Source organism: Python bivittatus, unplaced genomic scaffold (genome assembly GCF_059951505.1).
Source record: "Python bivittatus isolate LINGU-HERP-01145 unplaced genomic scaffold, Pbiv_v1 ctg000480_np1212, whole genome shotgun sequence".
Taxonomy (NCBI): domain Eukaryota; kingdom Metazoa; phylum Chordata; class Lepidosauria; order Squamata; family Pythonidae; genus Python; species Python bivittatus.
The window spans coordinates 27575153-27592622 of record NW_028277075.1 but is presented as its reverse complement, the minus strand read 5'-3'; the positions used below and the strand labels follow the sequence as shown (position 1 = coordinate 27592622).

Below are 17470 nucleotides of genomic sequence, written 5' to 3'. Positions count from 1 at the left end.
TCACAGTAAGTACAGTTAGGTAATTCAAGATTTTGAAGGCAAGGCTTCGCAAATATTTGAGGAGAGCAAGTATTTGACCCAAACAGCAAACAAACAAAAACCCTCTTATAAACTCATATTTATCTGAGAAATCCATTGCACAGTTGGGAAAAATGGAGGCAAGTTAATTATAAGAACATGTGCAAACAAAGTGTGGATTTTTACAGTACTGTAATATAAATCAACCTGTCTGAGCCTACAAAAGGTAAAAGAAGGGTAGGATAGTCCTGCAATCTGCACACCCATTGTTTATTTCTTGTAAAAGCTTCATACCTGCTTCTGGTGTTTTTTCCACTTTTGGACTCTGGACTTGATCTTTGTGTTACTTCCTGACATCAATATTCCAAGCCAGTTGAATTTTTTTTAATCTTCTTAGTGTCACATATTCACACAACATACAGAAGTGAATTGGCATGGACAGAATCTTTTGAATACACATGAAAATAAACTGGGGATACCAGCTGGATTTGAACACTGATGGACAAGGATTAAATCTTAAAAGTAATACTGGACTTTGACTAACCTACCATTTATTAGGAGAAACAAGCAGAAATATATATAAATACCTGAGGCACTTCAATCTTTCTAGATGCTTGTCTTTGAAGAGGAACCATAAACCTCATAGATCAAGTTAGTTATGTGTAAATTAATCTTGAGAGCCAGTTTGGTGTAGTAATTAAGGCCCCAGGCTAGAAACCGGGAGACTGTGAGTTCTAGTCCTATCTTGGGCACGAAGCCAGTCACTTTGGGCCAGTCACTCTCTCTCAGCCCTAGGAAGGAGGGAATGACAAACCACTTCTGAAATCTTACCAAGAAACTTCAGGGTCTTGTCCAGGCAGTTGCCAGGAGTCAACACTGACTCAAAGGCACTGAAATAAATAAATAATCTTATGTTTGTAAGCATCCTCAGTCACAGCTATGGCATACATGCATGCAGGGAACTTCACATTATTCACATGGATAGCCGCCCTCTGTATGTATATTCGGTGAGATTTATTATGTATGCATACAGGATTTCAGTCTAAACCTACAATAAATTCAATATGTGTTCCTCTGCATAAGAGAGAAAAGGCAAAATATAAAGAGAATCATCAAATTAAAAGCATGCAGTCCAACAAATATGGCACAGTTGAGAATGTTTCAACTTTGATGAATTGCAGGTCAAAGTCAGAACTACAATCTCACTGACTGACCATTGGCTACACACACACACACAAAAAAAACCAAATCAAATCAAAATCATTTATCTACAAAGAAATAATAGTTTACCACTAAGTTACCACCTCCAAAAATACAAAACTTTATGACTTGTCTCAGAGGACTGCAGTGTTAAATGTCTCTGAGAAAATTCCAATATTCTGCGAACAACAGACTACTAAGGCAGGCCAAGTTTGTATCTTTCCTGCTTTCTTCCTTTCCTTTTCTTCTTGCAAAGAATAAAGGGTAAGTGTCAAGATAGCCTAAGCATTTGCCATGTTTGAGGTGTGATGGAGGATGAAGATGAGGATGGCTGAAGATCCAACTAGTCCCTTTCTCGTTAAGTCCTTTAAACTTTCCAAGATTTCCAACATATGAAGCAGATGTCCCTCATCTCAAAGGTGGAAATTCAAAGAACTCAATGTTACAGCAACACATTACAAGTTTTCTCAAACCCTGTGACCATCTAAACCAGTGTTTCTCAACCTCAGCAACTTTAAGATGTGTGGACTTCAACTCCCAGAATTCCCCAGCCGGCCATGCCAGCTGGGGAATTCTGGGAGTTGAAGTCCACACATCTTAAAAGTTGCTGAGATTGAGAAACCCTGATCTAAACCATCCAAAAAGAAAGACTAGACATGTAAAATAACAGATAAAAATACAGAACATCGCTAACACACATCATTCACTTCATGTGAGCGTCATGGCGAGTTGACGTCCTGCTCGTTAGTAGGACAATGTTTGTAAGGGGAATTGTGGCTGGATACTGGATCTGGACTGGTGGAATTCCTTCGGAAGAAGGAGAAATCATTGAGATTATCCATGTGACTCCAGACAGCTGCTACTCGTGAATAGGCCACAGAAACTGCTGTTTTGTGGTTGTCTTATGAGTGGAGTGGCTGGGAGTTGGGATTACATCAAGCTCATACTCGCAAAGCAGCCTTTTATAGACATGAAACTCGACCGAGTCTCATTTCTTAATCACTTTTTTGGATTTTTTTTTTCTGTTTACTGGAGAGATTAAGACCCTTCGAACCAGTAAGGCTTTACTGTACTCATAGGGTAAGTTTCCTCCTCCTTAGAGGACGATGGTATAAATTTGATTTTAAAAATTTTGAAAATCTATGATTTTTTTATGCAGCAAAAGGGTACTTAACATATGGATTTGTGAAAGTAAACAATGGATTACTTTCCCAAATTAATCCAGGGGCCAGAGGGATTTGAATTTGAATTAATTAGAAGATATTTTCTTATGAGAAAATGGCAACTGTTTTGGCTTTTTTTAATGATATGGAGATCTTGAAGGTTGGACATTAGAGGGACTGAGAGGATAAAGAATATGGAGCAGAAATCTATATTGCCAACTTTTGAATATTTCTCTATTAAGCTTCTTAATATAATAGATCAATTGCTTGATAGGATGGACAGAGTATGTTGTAATGAAGCTATAGAACCAGAACAAACTGCAGTGGATATCTATAAAAATACTTGGAAGGGAGACTTAAATCTAACACAAATGGAGCTGATGGATGACTTATTCCCTAATAACTTATTCCCTAAAGGACACATACAGATATCAAACCAGGAAAATGATTTGAATCATTTTTCTTACTGGATATACAAAAGAGGTCTATTAAGGTTTTGAAAGACTTTATTACAAGTGAAAGCAAAAGTTTAAAATCTATTTATTGGATGTACAAAAGAAACCTGTAAAGTTCTGAAACACAGGTGACCAGCAAACTCCCTCTGGGACTCTTTTTGAAGGGGTTAAAGAATATTTTTAAAAACTCTGGGAAGGAATACAAGGTTGATTTGTTTGATCAGGGCTCAAAGAAGAAAATAGTTATATCTGGTTGCCCTTACTGAACTTTTACTGACAAAGAATGATTGATAAAGCATTTGGATTTTGAGCTATGGGAAGAAGAGAGCTTATGTTATGCTGTATTTAGAGATGGTGATAGGTTATTAAAAATGTCTTTACTTGCTGGGATGAAGGGAGAAGTTGCTTCTTTTTTCTTTTCTCTCTTTTCTTTCTTTTTTCTTTTCCACACCCCTCCCTTCTTTTTTTTTCTTTCTTTTGTATTTTTCTGTTTACATTTTTTGTATTTTGTATTGGCTTTTATTTTTTCATTTATAATTCTTAATAAATTAAAAAAAAAAGAACATCACTAATGCATAGGATAGGAAACCAACAAGAAACCATCTGATTGGGCATGGCTGTGTCACATGACTAGATCTATGGGTTTAGCCTTCTCTGAAAACTGGCTTTGAACTTTGCTCCCTGCTGCAGACTTGCCCTGGCAAAGCAGTAGCTAGTTTTGACAGCTATCACACACCCCCACCCCACATTGGAGAACCCAGAACTAAAAGCATTACTTCAGGGGAGCAATGGCGACTAGAAACTTATTAAAAAGTGTACTGATCGCTAGCAGCTCTGAACAAATTATAATTTCTGAGCTGTAGATTGAAGGGTGCAAGTTTAGCACTGGAACCGAACCAAGGCTGGAGGCAGAAGTTCAGGTTTTGCAGGCAATTAGGTAGAAAGAAAGAGCCAGAAAAATGAAAACAGACCACTCCCCGCTCTTGAGGAGGCAGCAGGATTAATGCTGCTTTTTCTATTAGCCCAAGTTATCTGGCTTATTTCCAGGTGCTTCGTAGGTAAGCCTGCCTCACAGAAATAGCAAGCCTCTTCCCTACTTCTTCTTGCAGGGAAATGGACTTTATAAAACTCTGCCACCAAGCTATTTCATCAATCCGAGATGTTTGGAGTGCCCAACAATAAAACTCCTAGTACCTCTTCATCAAAGAAAGGTCACTGAGAGCTGGACTACAATATGCTCATTCTGCAGTTTCCCTTACTCATTTGGTAGGATTTTCATTCATTGCCTTAAAGCACTCATGAAACAGAAGCCATGTGCAGCAATACTTATAGCTTCGGAGACATGGCTTCCAAACTGGTCTTCTCAACCAAATTTGTTAGAAAATGTATATTTCAACCTCTATAATCCTAACAGTTTCTCCTCGAACCCAGTGTTTCTCAACCTCGGCAGCTTGAAGTTGTGTGGACTTCAACTCCCAGAATTCCCCTGCCAGCTGGCTGGGGAATTCTGGAAATTGAGGTCCACACATCTTCAAGCTGCCAAGGTTGAGAAACACTGCTCCAACCCTTTATTGTACCTCTCTGACTGTTCTCAGAACCGCATTCCCTCACTCTCCAATCAAAACCCCTCTCTGCCCAGCGCCCCGCATACTTCTGCACGTGTTCAGTGGGTCCCTCCCCCTCCACCGCCGGACAGTCGCGTGACCCGCCCCTTCTACGGCCAAGTGAGCACGGCCACGTGACAGAGGGAGAGATCAGAAGCTTCTGTTTCTGCGTTGTGGGAAGAACGCGCAAAGGGATAGGCGCCCGCTATCGGCCAATGAAAATCCCCAGCGGCGGAGAGGTGGGTGGAAGTGTCCAAGGGCAGGGACGAAATTATCGGGCGGTGGGTCAGGCCGTTGCGTGGCGAGGGTGAGGTCCGTTGCCTTTGCAGCGAGGAAAAGAGGCAGGACGGGGCCTAAACTGCCTTCCCCGCCCTCGTATCCAGCGGTAGCGGTTAGATTGGAGGAAAGCGGAAGGGCTCTTCTGCAATTTCTAAGGTCTCTAGGCAGCGAGGGACGGGCATTTCACAAGGCAGTAGTTACCCAGGAATGAGGGGGCTCTCAGAGGCGGTTAGGCTGAAACAGAGGGCAGCCACCATCTCTCGTGGGGGCTTTGGACTGGATTCCTGCACTGAGCAGATGATCTGAAAGGCGAACTGTATAAATGCACGATCGTGGGCGTCACTTAGCTGATCTTAGCTGGTTTTGAAAAACTAGGTCGGACTTGGATGGAAGGCTGTCAAACAAAAAAGTTTTTTAAAATCCTGGAAGAAGACAATAGCAAACTGCTTAAAATTTTGCCGAGAAAAATAGATGGATGTGTCTGTGGGGTTATCAAACGTTGAACTTGATATGCGAGAGTCTTTGCTTATGTTTTTGTTACCGTCTTCCTTGAACTTAGAAGCCCTTTGGAAAAGGGAGAAGAGTCAGGCTAGGTGTGGAGGAAGCTCAGAATCAAATCATCACTAAACCCTAAAAGTCTCTGGATGATTGTGTGGTAATCCCTTTCTGCATGAGCCAACCAAGCAGATGGTTGTAAAAATAAAATGGGGACAGGGAGAAATCCTTGGAGGCAAGATGGGACTGGGGCAAAGTAATAATGTGAAGAGAATAGCCTAAGTCACTGCCATGCGGAGCTTATCTTGATGCTTTATTTATCTCAGTTAAGCAGGATAAGCCCCCAGCTTGATTACCCCTAAAGCTAATATTTGCAGAAGTTCAAATGAAACAAATTCAAAAAAGGCAGATCACCACCTTTCAGTAACTGGCAGCCCCTGCCTGAGTTTACTGGGCTCAGAAGCAGAGTCAGTCCTAGCTAGTTCTTGGATTGGGGGCCACCAGGTAATATCAGGCTGTAGGCTAGACTGGGAAGTCAAAAATGCAGCAACAATTTCTGTACTGTTGCCAAAAAAAAAAAAAAAAAGGTATATTTATGTCCATATACTTACAAGGAGTTAAGTTTGACTTTTCCTTTTTTTCCCTACTTTTCATTGTACATGACATGTATTGAAAATGGGGTGCTCCTAAGACAGGGACTATTTGTGTACTCTTGCATAATTTTTGAATACATTGCAGACTTGGATTAAAAGTGTACAGAGAAAAGATCTATTTGAAGAACTTGTTTGCAGCCTGATAGACAATTTGTGCCTGATTAAGAGTCTTGTATGCGCAGTAGAACAAGTTCCCCTGTCCATGATAGATTACCAGATCAGAATTATGGCTACAAGTTGTTTTTTTTTTTAATATTTAACTGCACATGCTTATTATTTTTTTTCTGGTAGATTATTGACTCCCAAAACTGTCAACATTACTCAAAATAAAAAGCTTACGTTGTATTTTACAGTATCTTTATTCATTACAGAGATGAAGAGAAATAGGTGGCAAGGTAGAGGAAATCATGTACAGCATAATCGTAGACAAATCTGTAATACCCAGCCATACACAGTATGCCACCATCGTCACTCTACTGAAAGGCAAGTATTCATTTTCAGCCTTTTAAAAATGTATTTCAAAGAGAATAGATTATTTAAAGTTTTATGTCAGAAGTTGATGAGAGCAAATCCTCACCTTGATTATATTATATGGGTTGCTATTTCATATCTAATATAAATATTTTGCTACTATTAAGGTGATATAGCAAATCCTTTATACTTTGAACATTTCATGTTTCGGTTTATTATTACCAATTGGGGTAATCCTTAAAAAATGTTTTCCTGATATTTCCTGCTCGTGGAATCTAGGCTGTATATTAAGATTACTTCCCTCCTTTTTCACTGTAGCATCTGATAGGAGCTGCTCTGCCATCATCATCCTTCTCTGATTTAAGAAGGCATGGCAGAGAGGGCTTTTATTGGGCACTGTGGTAAAGCCTCTGCTAAGTGCTAGATGCTGTCATGAACATATTTGGCAGACACCAAGAACTTTATTTACTACAGGATTACTCCTGCAGTTCCTAGATTCCCTGGTCTAATGGAGGCCATTCCTCAGTACCCCTCATGCTCTGTCCTCACCAGCTGCTTCATTAAAGTAATGAAAGATGGCAAGAGTGGGAAGGAATTATGATACATGTTCTAGTAATGGCTTGTCTTGATCCAGCTTGGAGACTGGATTATTTTACCAAATATTTATTGAATAATTAGTGAGGCAGATTATTAGTTACAGTGATTATAACAAATCAGTGAGAACTGGTATATAAAATAACAAGTTACTATTTCTTAGCCAGTGTAGAATTTGAATAGCATTCTATAGTATATAATATCAGGGAGTTGTTGGGCTAGCAAGTGGAAAAATTGAGGTGATAAAGTAAAATCTAATGCCAGAAAGTGTCCTCCAAATACTGCCAGTTGTCCTTAGAGTATGGAGCAGTAGGGAAGCATGTATGACCCATTGGCCTGAGGAACAAATTCATAGATACAGTTCAAATGAGATATGGTGCTGCATAGAATAATGGAATTTTTGACATCATTTTCCTGCTCTTTGTACACTTTTAGCCTTTCAGTACTTCTATATTTGATAGTTGCTTCATTATTTAGCCTATCTACTATCTTCTCAATTCTTTCTTTCTCACGTACTCATAGGCCTGAACAAAGAGAATTGCAAAGCTTGCAGAACTCAGGTACAAGCCAAACTGAATCACCCTCTACGTCTTCTCACTCATGCCAGAGTTCTTCAGTTCCTGGTAGGCTCTCACTGCTTCTATAAGTTTACGCCAAAAAAATCATTTAACTTTTAATAAATGTGCCTTTCCCTCATGGCTAAAAAATATCTAAATGAATTATCAATTTCAAAATGACAAATTATATGGATAAATAGAAAATGACTGTTTTTCAGCAGCCACTTCTTTTTTTCAGTTATTATTAATATTGGAAGACAGTTTTTCACATAATTCACAGAGTTCATATTCTTTCCTCCTCTCTCAGACTGTAGTTATTAGACAATTTTATTAATAGCTCTGATACCAGATATTTTGCTAATTGCAGCAAATGTGCATGATTGACTGTTCTGTAGCTAGCATAACTGGTTAGCTCTACTGCTTCTAAAGTCTGAATATTTTGAGAAAAAATACAGTATAAGTGCGGAATAGTTGCTTTTTTGGTGAGGACAATGTGCTGGATAACTTTTGCATAAAACTCATCATTTTAAAGTTTTAGAATAACCATTGGTGGTCTACTTGTTGAATTTTATTTTGAGTTATTTTAATCTTGTCTCTGTAAATGATTCATATTTTTTATTGATGTTGTTTTATTTAAGTAGCCATATTTGTAGTATAACAAACAAAAGCATCTTCTTTGGATTGAACTGGAAGTATGAAGTTTTCTTATTCCAGATCCTAAAGCTGCAATACTGTGTAAGTTATGAAAAAGTTGAGAGAGGCTCTAATAAGATTTGTCACTCTCTTTTTAAGAATTACCAGGATTTTATTATGATCCTGAAAAGAATCGCTATTTTCGCTTACTTCCTGGGCATAACAACTGCAATCCTCTCACTAAGGAGAGTATTCATCAGAAAGAGATGGAGAGTCAAAGATTAAGACTTTTAAAAGAGGAGGAGAAAATGATGAAGGTAAGGTTGAATAACAGTCACACAGTGCTAACAGTCCAGTACATCCTTTTAAACCATTTTATCTCATTAAACCTAGTTTTGTGATAAATTGTAGCCTTTTCTTTATTTGTTAGTAACAATCCTAAATTATTGGTTGGAACATAGTAAGGGGTTCTACAATTGTCTGAAATCCACTTGTCTTTTGGATATTAAAATGGTAACTACACATGATTTAGTTTAAATACAAGAAACATAATTTTGTTTTTCATTGTTTTAAATAGAAAACACCTAGATCTGGGCTGAACTCTTCAGTTATCTTACGCAAGAAGCAGTTAGGTTTCTATAGCTCTATCAGTTATTGCAGGTAAGATATTTTAAAACCTGTCTATGTTGCAGAGCTTTTACACTATAGTGTTGACCTTAATAGTCCCACAGAAAGGAGAGTCACTTTGATAGACTGAAACCTAATTCCAGGATGAATGTTTGCTGGAGATATAGCATTTTTGCGGGTTTATCTTTATTTACTTCTTACTTAAGTTACTTTCAATAGTATACAAGAGTTTAAAATATACATTTTAAAAAATCAATTAAAATAATAATGACACTCAACTAAGAAGGTCATCCAAACAAAACTATGAGCCCAAAGCACACTGGAACAGTACCCTTTAACTTGCTTCCTTCAAGATGAATTAGGGCCATGCATACATCTGGACTTAAAATATTTGAAATGATAGGGTCTACCATCAAGAAAGTCTATCACCTGATTGACTGCATAAGGTCAAGCGACCTCAACAGGCTCTCCCTGGAGGTCCTAACTGGAAGGGTGCATTCTATTTTAGGATATTTGATTCTGCATTACACAAAGTAAATCTACAGATATTTATTTTTGTAGTTATAAGGCTTTTGTTTACTTTTGCCCAGTTAATGGTATTTTAAAAGTAATGTATAGATCTCATATACATCTAATATTCTTATATAAAATTTCACTTTAACTGAATAGTCTGATTAAGTCCTACATAGGAATAAATAGGTTTGGGGATTTTTAAGAAATTGAATACTGCCTTTTAACTAAGTAATAGTGTCTGTTGACATTCAATTTCAGTTTTGCACTTACTTAATTTTTCCCTTTTCTGCTTTCTTATGTAGGCTGATTCATGAATTAAAGGTGAATTGCATGCAGAGAAGGAAATTAGAAATTGAGAGCCTCAGTTCCTCAGTTTCTGGAAGCAACAATTTTAAACTAATTGTGGTATGTTGGCAGATTTATAGTTTATGTTGGTTTTAATTTTTTATTATTATGTATTTATATTAACTCAGATTACAGATTTAGGGAATTGTATGCTGCTTAGAGTCAGTTGAGCAGAGCAGCCTATAAGCCCAATAAACAAATAATATTTCTGTTAGGATTGTAACATGATCTTATATTAAGGATTGTTACTTGCAGATATCCTCTTTTTACAAACTCTTTTAAGAAACATTTGGAAGAATGTAACAGCTAACTAGAATTGGGCTGTGAGATGGGAGAAGCATCTCACGTGTGTTAATCTATGACATTTGTGGACATTAACTGTTTAAGAGGAATAAAAAATATTCAACATCAATGAATATCAGTGGAAGGGCCTTCAAGGAAAAATTGTACAGTATACCATTTCAGAACAATTCACATATTTTGCAGGCAGACACTGCCTCTGAGAGAATAATCACTGTGAATGATGTAGAACGTGGAGGATGTAAATATGGAATTGTCAACCTCAGTGGTTTGGGAAAGGATTCTCTTACCGTGGAGATGTATGATAACCTGTACTTCACAAATCGCAAGGTATTATTCTGTCATGCAATCTCTTACTCCCTTTTATCACATAAATTACAATCTTGTGGTTAAAGTTCTATTTGATAAACATTTATGGTTTATGATTTTAGACAGTTAAATAATATTTAGTTGATTTTACAAAGTGAAATGCTAAATAAGTTGTAAAAGGAAGTAATGCAGGATATTTAACAGTGAAAAACTATGAGCATAGTATCCAAAATGAATTCATTCAACTTTTGTGATAGAATTTTTTGTAGAATTCAGCACTCAAACAAAATATGATTCTGAAAAATTATTAAAAAGCTTAATTCAGTTAGGCTTGTTGTGCAAGAGCTTATGACATGTAGGCCACCAATATGTATTTTAGGAGGTGGAATTCGGCCTATTCTAGATTGGATAACATTCTTCCTAAAGGAGCATGTTTTCCACCAATTTGAGCTGATGCACCTCAATTATCCATACTCTAATCAGTCTAGGCTACTGTAATTCATTATATGTGGATTGCTTCAGAAACTGTAGTTCAGAATGTATTGCTGCTGCTCTATTCTAGATGTTGAGAACTTAATTCTTTTCTTCCTAAGTAACTACAGTAGCTCCTGACTTTTTTTCTAGACCCTGTTCAAAGCCCAGGTGTTTATGCTTTCACCATGCAGAGCCAAGATATCTCATGGATGTCTTCTCTCCATTTGAACCCACTGAGGTCAGTGGGGGTCCTCTAGATGCCTCCACATGTATAAAGTAAATGCCTTTCTGAAGTACATCTCAGTGAGGGCATCCTTTCTTTGGGGAGGCTTGTCTGCCACCTTTTTACTGACATTTTGATGCCATGTAAATATTTTGTTATTCTAGGCATTTAGTATTGTTATCTTTGCTGCTTCTCTTTGGGTTTTGAAATTTTTTAATAATTATTTTATTATATTTACACTCCTGGACTGTTTTTTTAAAAAATAGGATATAAATGTGTAAAGATAGGCATATAAATTTAATAAATAAAAAATAAATAAAATGTCTTTTAAAAATATTGAGTGGGGATTAAAAGTATTACAAATTGTCAATTTGTTGGCTTTTGTATGAATAGAATATCTGAGTTCTACTGAGTAAACTTGAAAAGTTGTTAGAACATGTTGATTTTCCCACTTCTTTAGTTGTAGTATTTTGCTGATCATAATTTAGGTTAGATGCAACAGATATATCCTGCACATTTTTTTACATTCTTTCCAATCAACCCTTAGAAAAGGAAGCTCTGTTCCTGTCCATAAGCAATTAAAATGAATATCAATTATTCATGATTCCAACTAATATATTCTGAAATGCAGTAGAGTTGCTGCTATGTTTATAGCAACCCCAAGCCTGCCTGCCAAAAGGCTGTAAAAATCAGGCTTTCCCCCCCAGGTAGAGGAGGTTTTATGAGCCCATTTTGACTGTTTCTAGTTGTCTGAATTGCCTCCAGTGGAATATGTTTTAATATATTTTCATTTTATTTTTGTTGGTTCTTATTTGTTGCTTTTAACTGGCTGAGCTCTCCTGAATTGCATGCTGGCTGGCAACCATATAAACTGAATAAATAAATTCATACAACTCTAATCCAGGATGTTTTAAATGATACTTTGTCTAATAAGTCACTACAGCCAAATTCATGTATAATTCTAAGACATAATGGAGGAATTCACACTTTATACTAAACCAAAAACAAATTAATCACACTATGGCATAACATCAGTATCTTAATAACATCTAGTATAGAAAGTTTTTCTTGCACATTACTTTTCTGTATTTCACTTTGAAAAAAAAAATCTATTTTTTTTTCTTTAACCAAATAAATTAATGGAAACTACATTGTTTAGTATGGAGCATATAAAGATTTAAGAAAATACTTACTGAGACCCACATAGTCCTTAGTGATGTATTCCTATTTTTCTATCCAGTTACTTTTATTCCAAAGTATTATCACTTACTGATTTTTTTTTAATCCTTTCAGTTTTTTAGCGCTTGCCCCATTAATTCTTCTTATTTAATTTTGCTTATTTTTGCTGTAATAAGATTTATCTGCCTTTTATTTTCCAAGGTGAATTCTGTGTGCTGGGCCTCCTTGAGTCATCTGGATTCACATGTTTTATATCCTTGTTATTAAATAAAGCATGTCTAAGTTCATGTTCATCCCAAAACTATTGTACAGATATAGCCTTGTTTCTTACAAGATAAAAACCAAACCAAGATGTGCGTTTTCTTGATTATAATAAATCCTTCTGGATCAAGGCTGTAGCAAGGAGAATGGGAAAATACCTGTTGAGCATCATATGGCACTCACTCAAGTCTTGATTTGAAGGTTAAAGAGCGATTAAAGTTACAATTTGATAAGAAGGCTTGGAGCTGCAGAGTAACATGAAGTCAAGATCGTATCTGCCACAAAATGTGGCACTTGTCTAAAATCTTATACTAAAGAGAAATATATCTCCTGTATGCATCCAGAATATATTTTTTGCTATTTTAGGGATTCTAACTCAGGTTAAGAAACACTGATGTTAGCCTTTGTTGATTCCCCCACCCCCACCCCCTTTATGGACAAGAGGAAGAATATTTCTTCTTTCATTCTGTTAGAGAGGGATATTGTTTGTTTTTAATGGTATTTTAATTGTGTCAGTTTTAATGCTTTTTATTGTGTTGTACACTGTCCAGAATCTTTCAAATAGACACTATAAAATAATTGCAATAAATCAATAAAATCAGAGAATGGAAGCATTATTTTCAATGAATGTATTTTACAGTATATTTTAAGATAGTCTGAAGGCTTCTGTTTTCCAGTGAAATGTTTTATCAGTGTTTTCATTGCAGAAGTTGATCTACTTTTTAATCTGATGTCATGGAGCACACTTTGCTTCTGTGCAAGTTCTATGTATCCTCTCTTTAATATCCTTAACTGCATTTTTCAAATTATGCCTCATGGGTGCTGCAGAAACCTTAGGGTGTGCCAGCCTGCTCCCAGCATCCTTGTTCAACAGCTCTAACGCAGGTATTTCATATTTGTTTGAGGATGGGGGGGAAAGGAAGGTTTTTTGGGAGAATGTTGTTTCAGCTGCTCTTCTATTGATTCCTATTAATAGAGGTATATATTTTTGATCAACGTTGTATTGTTAGAATATTAATAGGGAACTGAAATTTGAAAACAAATCTTATTTGTAGACATTACAAAATAGAGGTGTTTTCCCTGAGAATACATTTGAGCTATTTCTGTTAATATGTGTAAAATCGGGTAAAATACAGTTCCGTTGGTCGAGGAGGAAAATATGAACGTTTGTTGCTACACAATGTATCCATATTGTAAGAGCTTGGATTTCTATCTCAGATTAGGGATATAGAAGCTTGGGGAATCTACCATTAGTAAAAATCATAAAGAATATTACACATTTAAGCAGATAAGATTTAACCATGATATTGGGACAAAAATTATTCAGTCTCTATAGTGCTGCTGGAACATTACATTTAGAAAAGCTAATAATCAATTTTCTCACACAAGATGTTAGCTATCATGAAATGTTTTAATTCCAGATATTAGTATAAACACCCCTACCTCCAAATAGAAAATTTGCCCAGATTCTAGAGTGGCTAGCAAAACAGAATTATCACTTGCATTCTTTTCAACATTGTTTCATTTTTAAAACATTTTGTTTCAAATATTATATTTTTCTGCTGAAATAATTATATAATGTTCGAAAATGACTGGAAGCAGGTTTGCATGGAGCATATTTCCCACTTCCCAATGGCATTTGATACCTTCTTTCCTGTTCATTTTAGGAGATCAGCCTGGGATGTTGTGCAGCTTCAAGATCTCCACAGCCTGGTCTTGTGCCTGGTGTCATAATCCTCAGGCTAATAACTGCTTTAGCACAGGTTAGTAATTCAGATTTCTACTATGGTGTCTTATTATACAATTGGCACTTACATTTTTGTTTGCCTTAGGTTTAAGTCAACGAATCCTTGTGACTAATGCAGTGACTGGTCATCATCAAACGTTTAATACCAACAGCGATGTTCTAGCACAGCAATTTGCCACCCAGGTAGGAGAGGCAATCAGCCTGATCCACGTATTCATCAGAACTAATGCTGGCAGGACATAATAAGGAGGACAGGAGAGGGCAGAAACAGGTGAACTGCTACAACATGATGGCTGTTTTAAATTCTTTGGAATGGCACTCTGTGAGAAAAAAATTGCAGCCCATTATTCAGATATTCACATGACATGATGTCACCAATGCTAAATATTTGAAAATAGGCTGCCAAATTAAACCACGTTTTGCTAGACAATCAGTTTGGGAGATGCAATAAAGATATCATATAGCTAAACAGAAACCTGCCCTGTTTCTTCAGCTGCTTGCATCACCTACTACCTTGGCTGTCATTTGGATAAAATAGAATTACAGAAAATAATCCATTTTATGCTTCTAGTAGCCTAAAAAAAGAATCTGGTATAGAGTGGTATTAAAGACTAACGGCTGTTTTTGAGGGTGGAGTTAGTTACTTGAAAATGTTTAAATTTCTCCCTTGGCTTCTCTAGTCTCCAGTTTTATATAATGGCTGTCGGTCAGGGGAGATTTTCAGCATTGATGTCCGTCAACGCAGCCATAAAGGGCAAGGGTGGAAGGCTACCCAACTCTTCCATGACTCAGCAGTCACATCTGTTAACCTCCTGAAAACTGAACAGTATCTCATGGCTGCAGATATGTTAGGCCAGGTAGGATTTTTTAAATAAAATCTTCCTGATAACATTTTATGCTTAACTAAAGAGGTATATTAGTTCTGTTACTTTGATCACTTGCAGGTAAAGCTGTGGGACCTGAGAAAACTAAAATGTGTAAAAGAATATAGAGGTCACAAAAATGAGCATACTATTGTTCCTTTGCACATCAATGAGACGGAAGGGCTTCTTTCAGCAGGTATGGCCTCGCTGGTCACAGACCGTATTTACTGCTAAATAATAAACAGCAGGTATGGCACATGCTATTACTGTACACAAAATGAAGTTGGCCTGAGAGCAAGCCGAAGACTGTGGAAGCAGTATTTATTGCTTTCTAGCCTTTAAGCATAATACAAAATGAAAAATGCAGAAATATACCTAGCTGGCTTTAATGATAACGTTTGAGATATTGACCCATATTTCAGGAAAACTACTGTCAGAGGTCAGTTATTTTTTCTCCCACATACTCAGGTATCTCTTTTTGAGTACATTTACTTTGCTCAGTTGATTGGAATCTGTATTACTGAATTCAGCTACTAGCTCAGGGGTGGAAGGCAAATTGTATGGCACAAACCATTCTGTTCTCCATCTTGGCACCACTTACGACCTCCTCCCCCAAAGTTTGTCAGTTTAGATGGCCATTTCATTCATTTTAATTACCACAAGCCATCTCTACTGAAATCTATAGCAAGCATTCTAATTTGGGAAAAACGGTGGATGCAGAACTTACAAAGACAGTTTCAGTCAAATGGCTGTAAGTAGTTAGGTGTTAGAATTTATGTTCATAATTTAATTGCTTTTTCCTTCTTAGTGGGTCAAGACTGTTACACACGAATTTGGAGTCTCCGGGACGCTCATTTGCTACGAACTATTCCATCTCCATATCCATCCTCCAGAGATTCTATTCCAAGTGTGGTGTTCTCATCACAGCTTGGAGGTGTCCGAGGTGTTCCTGGCTTGCTGATGGCAGTCAGACAGGATCTCTACTACTTCTCCTATAAGACAGATGATCCATATTGCCTACATACTAAAGACATGGACTGTTCCACCCTCTATAGTGAATGAAAATAAAAATGATGGACATTGTTGTGCTGCACAACACACCCTGTAGTTGTCATATTTAACATTTGGGACTCTTAGTATAATTGTCAATATTTTTCAGTGTTTAGAGTAAATAAAACAGATTATGGATAACATTCTTTGTTTTTTTCTTTTCTCTCATAGTAATTACCTTCAAACTGCCAGTATTCCTGTGACTTCTAATATAATTGTTAAAGCCAACAACTAAAAGTGAAAGCTGATATATTTCACCATTAAGAAGGTGGCAGAATATTTGAATGTTTCACAAATAGGTCTAGAAATTTTATCAGAGAGTCCAGAGTGACCTTTGCTACATAACGAACATAATTTTCTGAAGCTTCCAAACCTTGTTATTTAAAGGTTAAGCAAAGCAGAAAATTGTTCCAAAACGTATTATTTGTGTCAATGCTTCCTTTAAAATAGTATTAACTGAGATGGGAAACTTCTGGCTTATCAGCCTAATATAGGATAGCTTGAAAGAGGTCCCTCCCTTTCCTCGAAAGGTTTCGCTGCCTTATGTCTTCCCACTGTTCCACTTGACAGCTGTAAGCGTATTTCTGTTTGGACTGCCCTCCACTTTCCCTGGTATTCCCTGTTTCACCCTACTTATATTTATGGATAAATGTACGTTTCCAGAAGAGGCAGTTGCTGTTCAAGGAACAGAAGGGGATAACTGCCTATTGCTGTCTTCTTCAGAATCTTCTATGTGACATCAAACACATTTTGATTTCAAACAGGATTTGAGAATGCAGGGTGGATGGAGGGCTTTTTAGGAGGAGAGGGGAAAAGCCCATTATTTGAGTGGCATTCCATACACACAGCATAGAAATCTATCCAATACGCTTATTTTTAGATAAAGTAAGCCACAAGCCTCCTTAATCACAATTATTTCAGTATTTGTTTCAATAGAACTAAGTAAGACATGAAGTGAATTCCCTTCAGTCACAATCTCCACTTAAATAGATTAATATATTCTATAGTAAAAACAAAGAAACCTCAATGGTCCTTTAAGAATGTAAAATCTGCAAGAAAATCTGATATATTATGCTTAAGAACAAACTCACATATTTTAAGCACATGGGAAGAAAACAATAAAGATTATTTAATGGGCTCTCATGTTGTAGGAAGAGGTGGCTTCTCTGGAAAACACTGGTATCTCGAGGAAAAAGGTTAATAAATAGATTAAATCAAATAGTCCTGTTTCTTAGTATGCTTTATATATGTCAATTATTTTTGTTTCATTGGATTTGGTTTTATGAGAGTCTTGTAATCTTAACAAAGTTTGTCTTGTAATTGATACATAATCTAGAGCCACGCTTCAGTTTGAATGCAGAAAACACTAATGAAGCTAGATAGAAGTTTGGCACATCTATTATAGGCACTTGTTGGATTTTAATAACATTTGATGTTTTACCTAGCTTGTGTTTTTA

The 17470-nt window shown here is 36.7% G+C and overlaps 1 protein-coding gene across 1 annotated transcript; it reads left to right on the top strand.

The window, feature by feature from the left end:
• The first annotated feature begins 7422 nt into the window (after window positions 1–7422).
• On the top strand, window positions 7423–16154 carry DCAF4 (DDB1 and CUL4 associated factor 4). Its single transcript, XM_088145555.1, has 12 exons — window positions 7423–7555; window positions 8282–8439; window positions 8700–8782; window positions 9565–9667; window positions 10094–10237; window positions 12294–12345; window positions 13161–13238; window positions 14021–14116; window positions 14186–14283; window positions 14781–14957; window positions 15045–15159; window positions 15772–16154. The coding sequence occupies exons 2-12, from the start codon at window positions 8389–8391 to the stop codon at window positions 16023–16025; spliced, it is 1251 nt and encodes a 416-aa protein (XP_088001681.1). The 5' UTR covers window positions 7423–7555; window positions 8282–8388; the 3' UTR covers window positions 16026–16154.
• Window positions 16155–17470: the final 1316 nt, after the last annotated feature.

Bases quoted from the DNA above. Each gene is read 5' to 3' on its own strand.
- DCAF4 (XM_088145555.1), top strand. From the start codon at position 8,389: ATGGAGAGTCAAAGATTAAGACTTTTAAAAGAGGAGGAGAAAATGATG. The intron at 8,440-8,699 runs GTAAGGTTGAAT...TGTTTTAAATAG, and splicing joins AGGAGGAGAAAATGATGAAG to AAAACACCTAGATCTGGGCT. The intron at 14,284-14,780 runs GTAGGAGAGGCA...TGGCTTCTCTAG, and splicing joins CACAGCAATTTGCCACCCAG to TCTCCAGTTTTATATAATGG.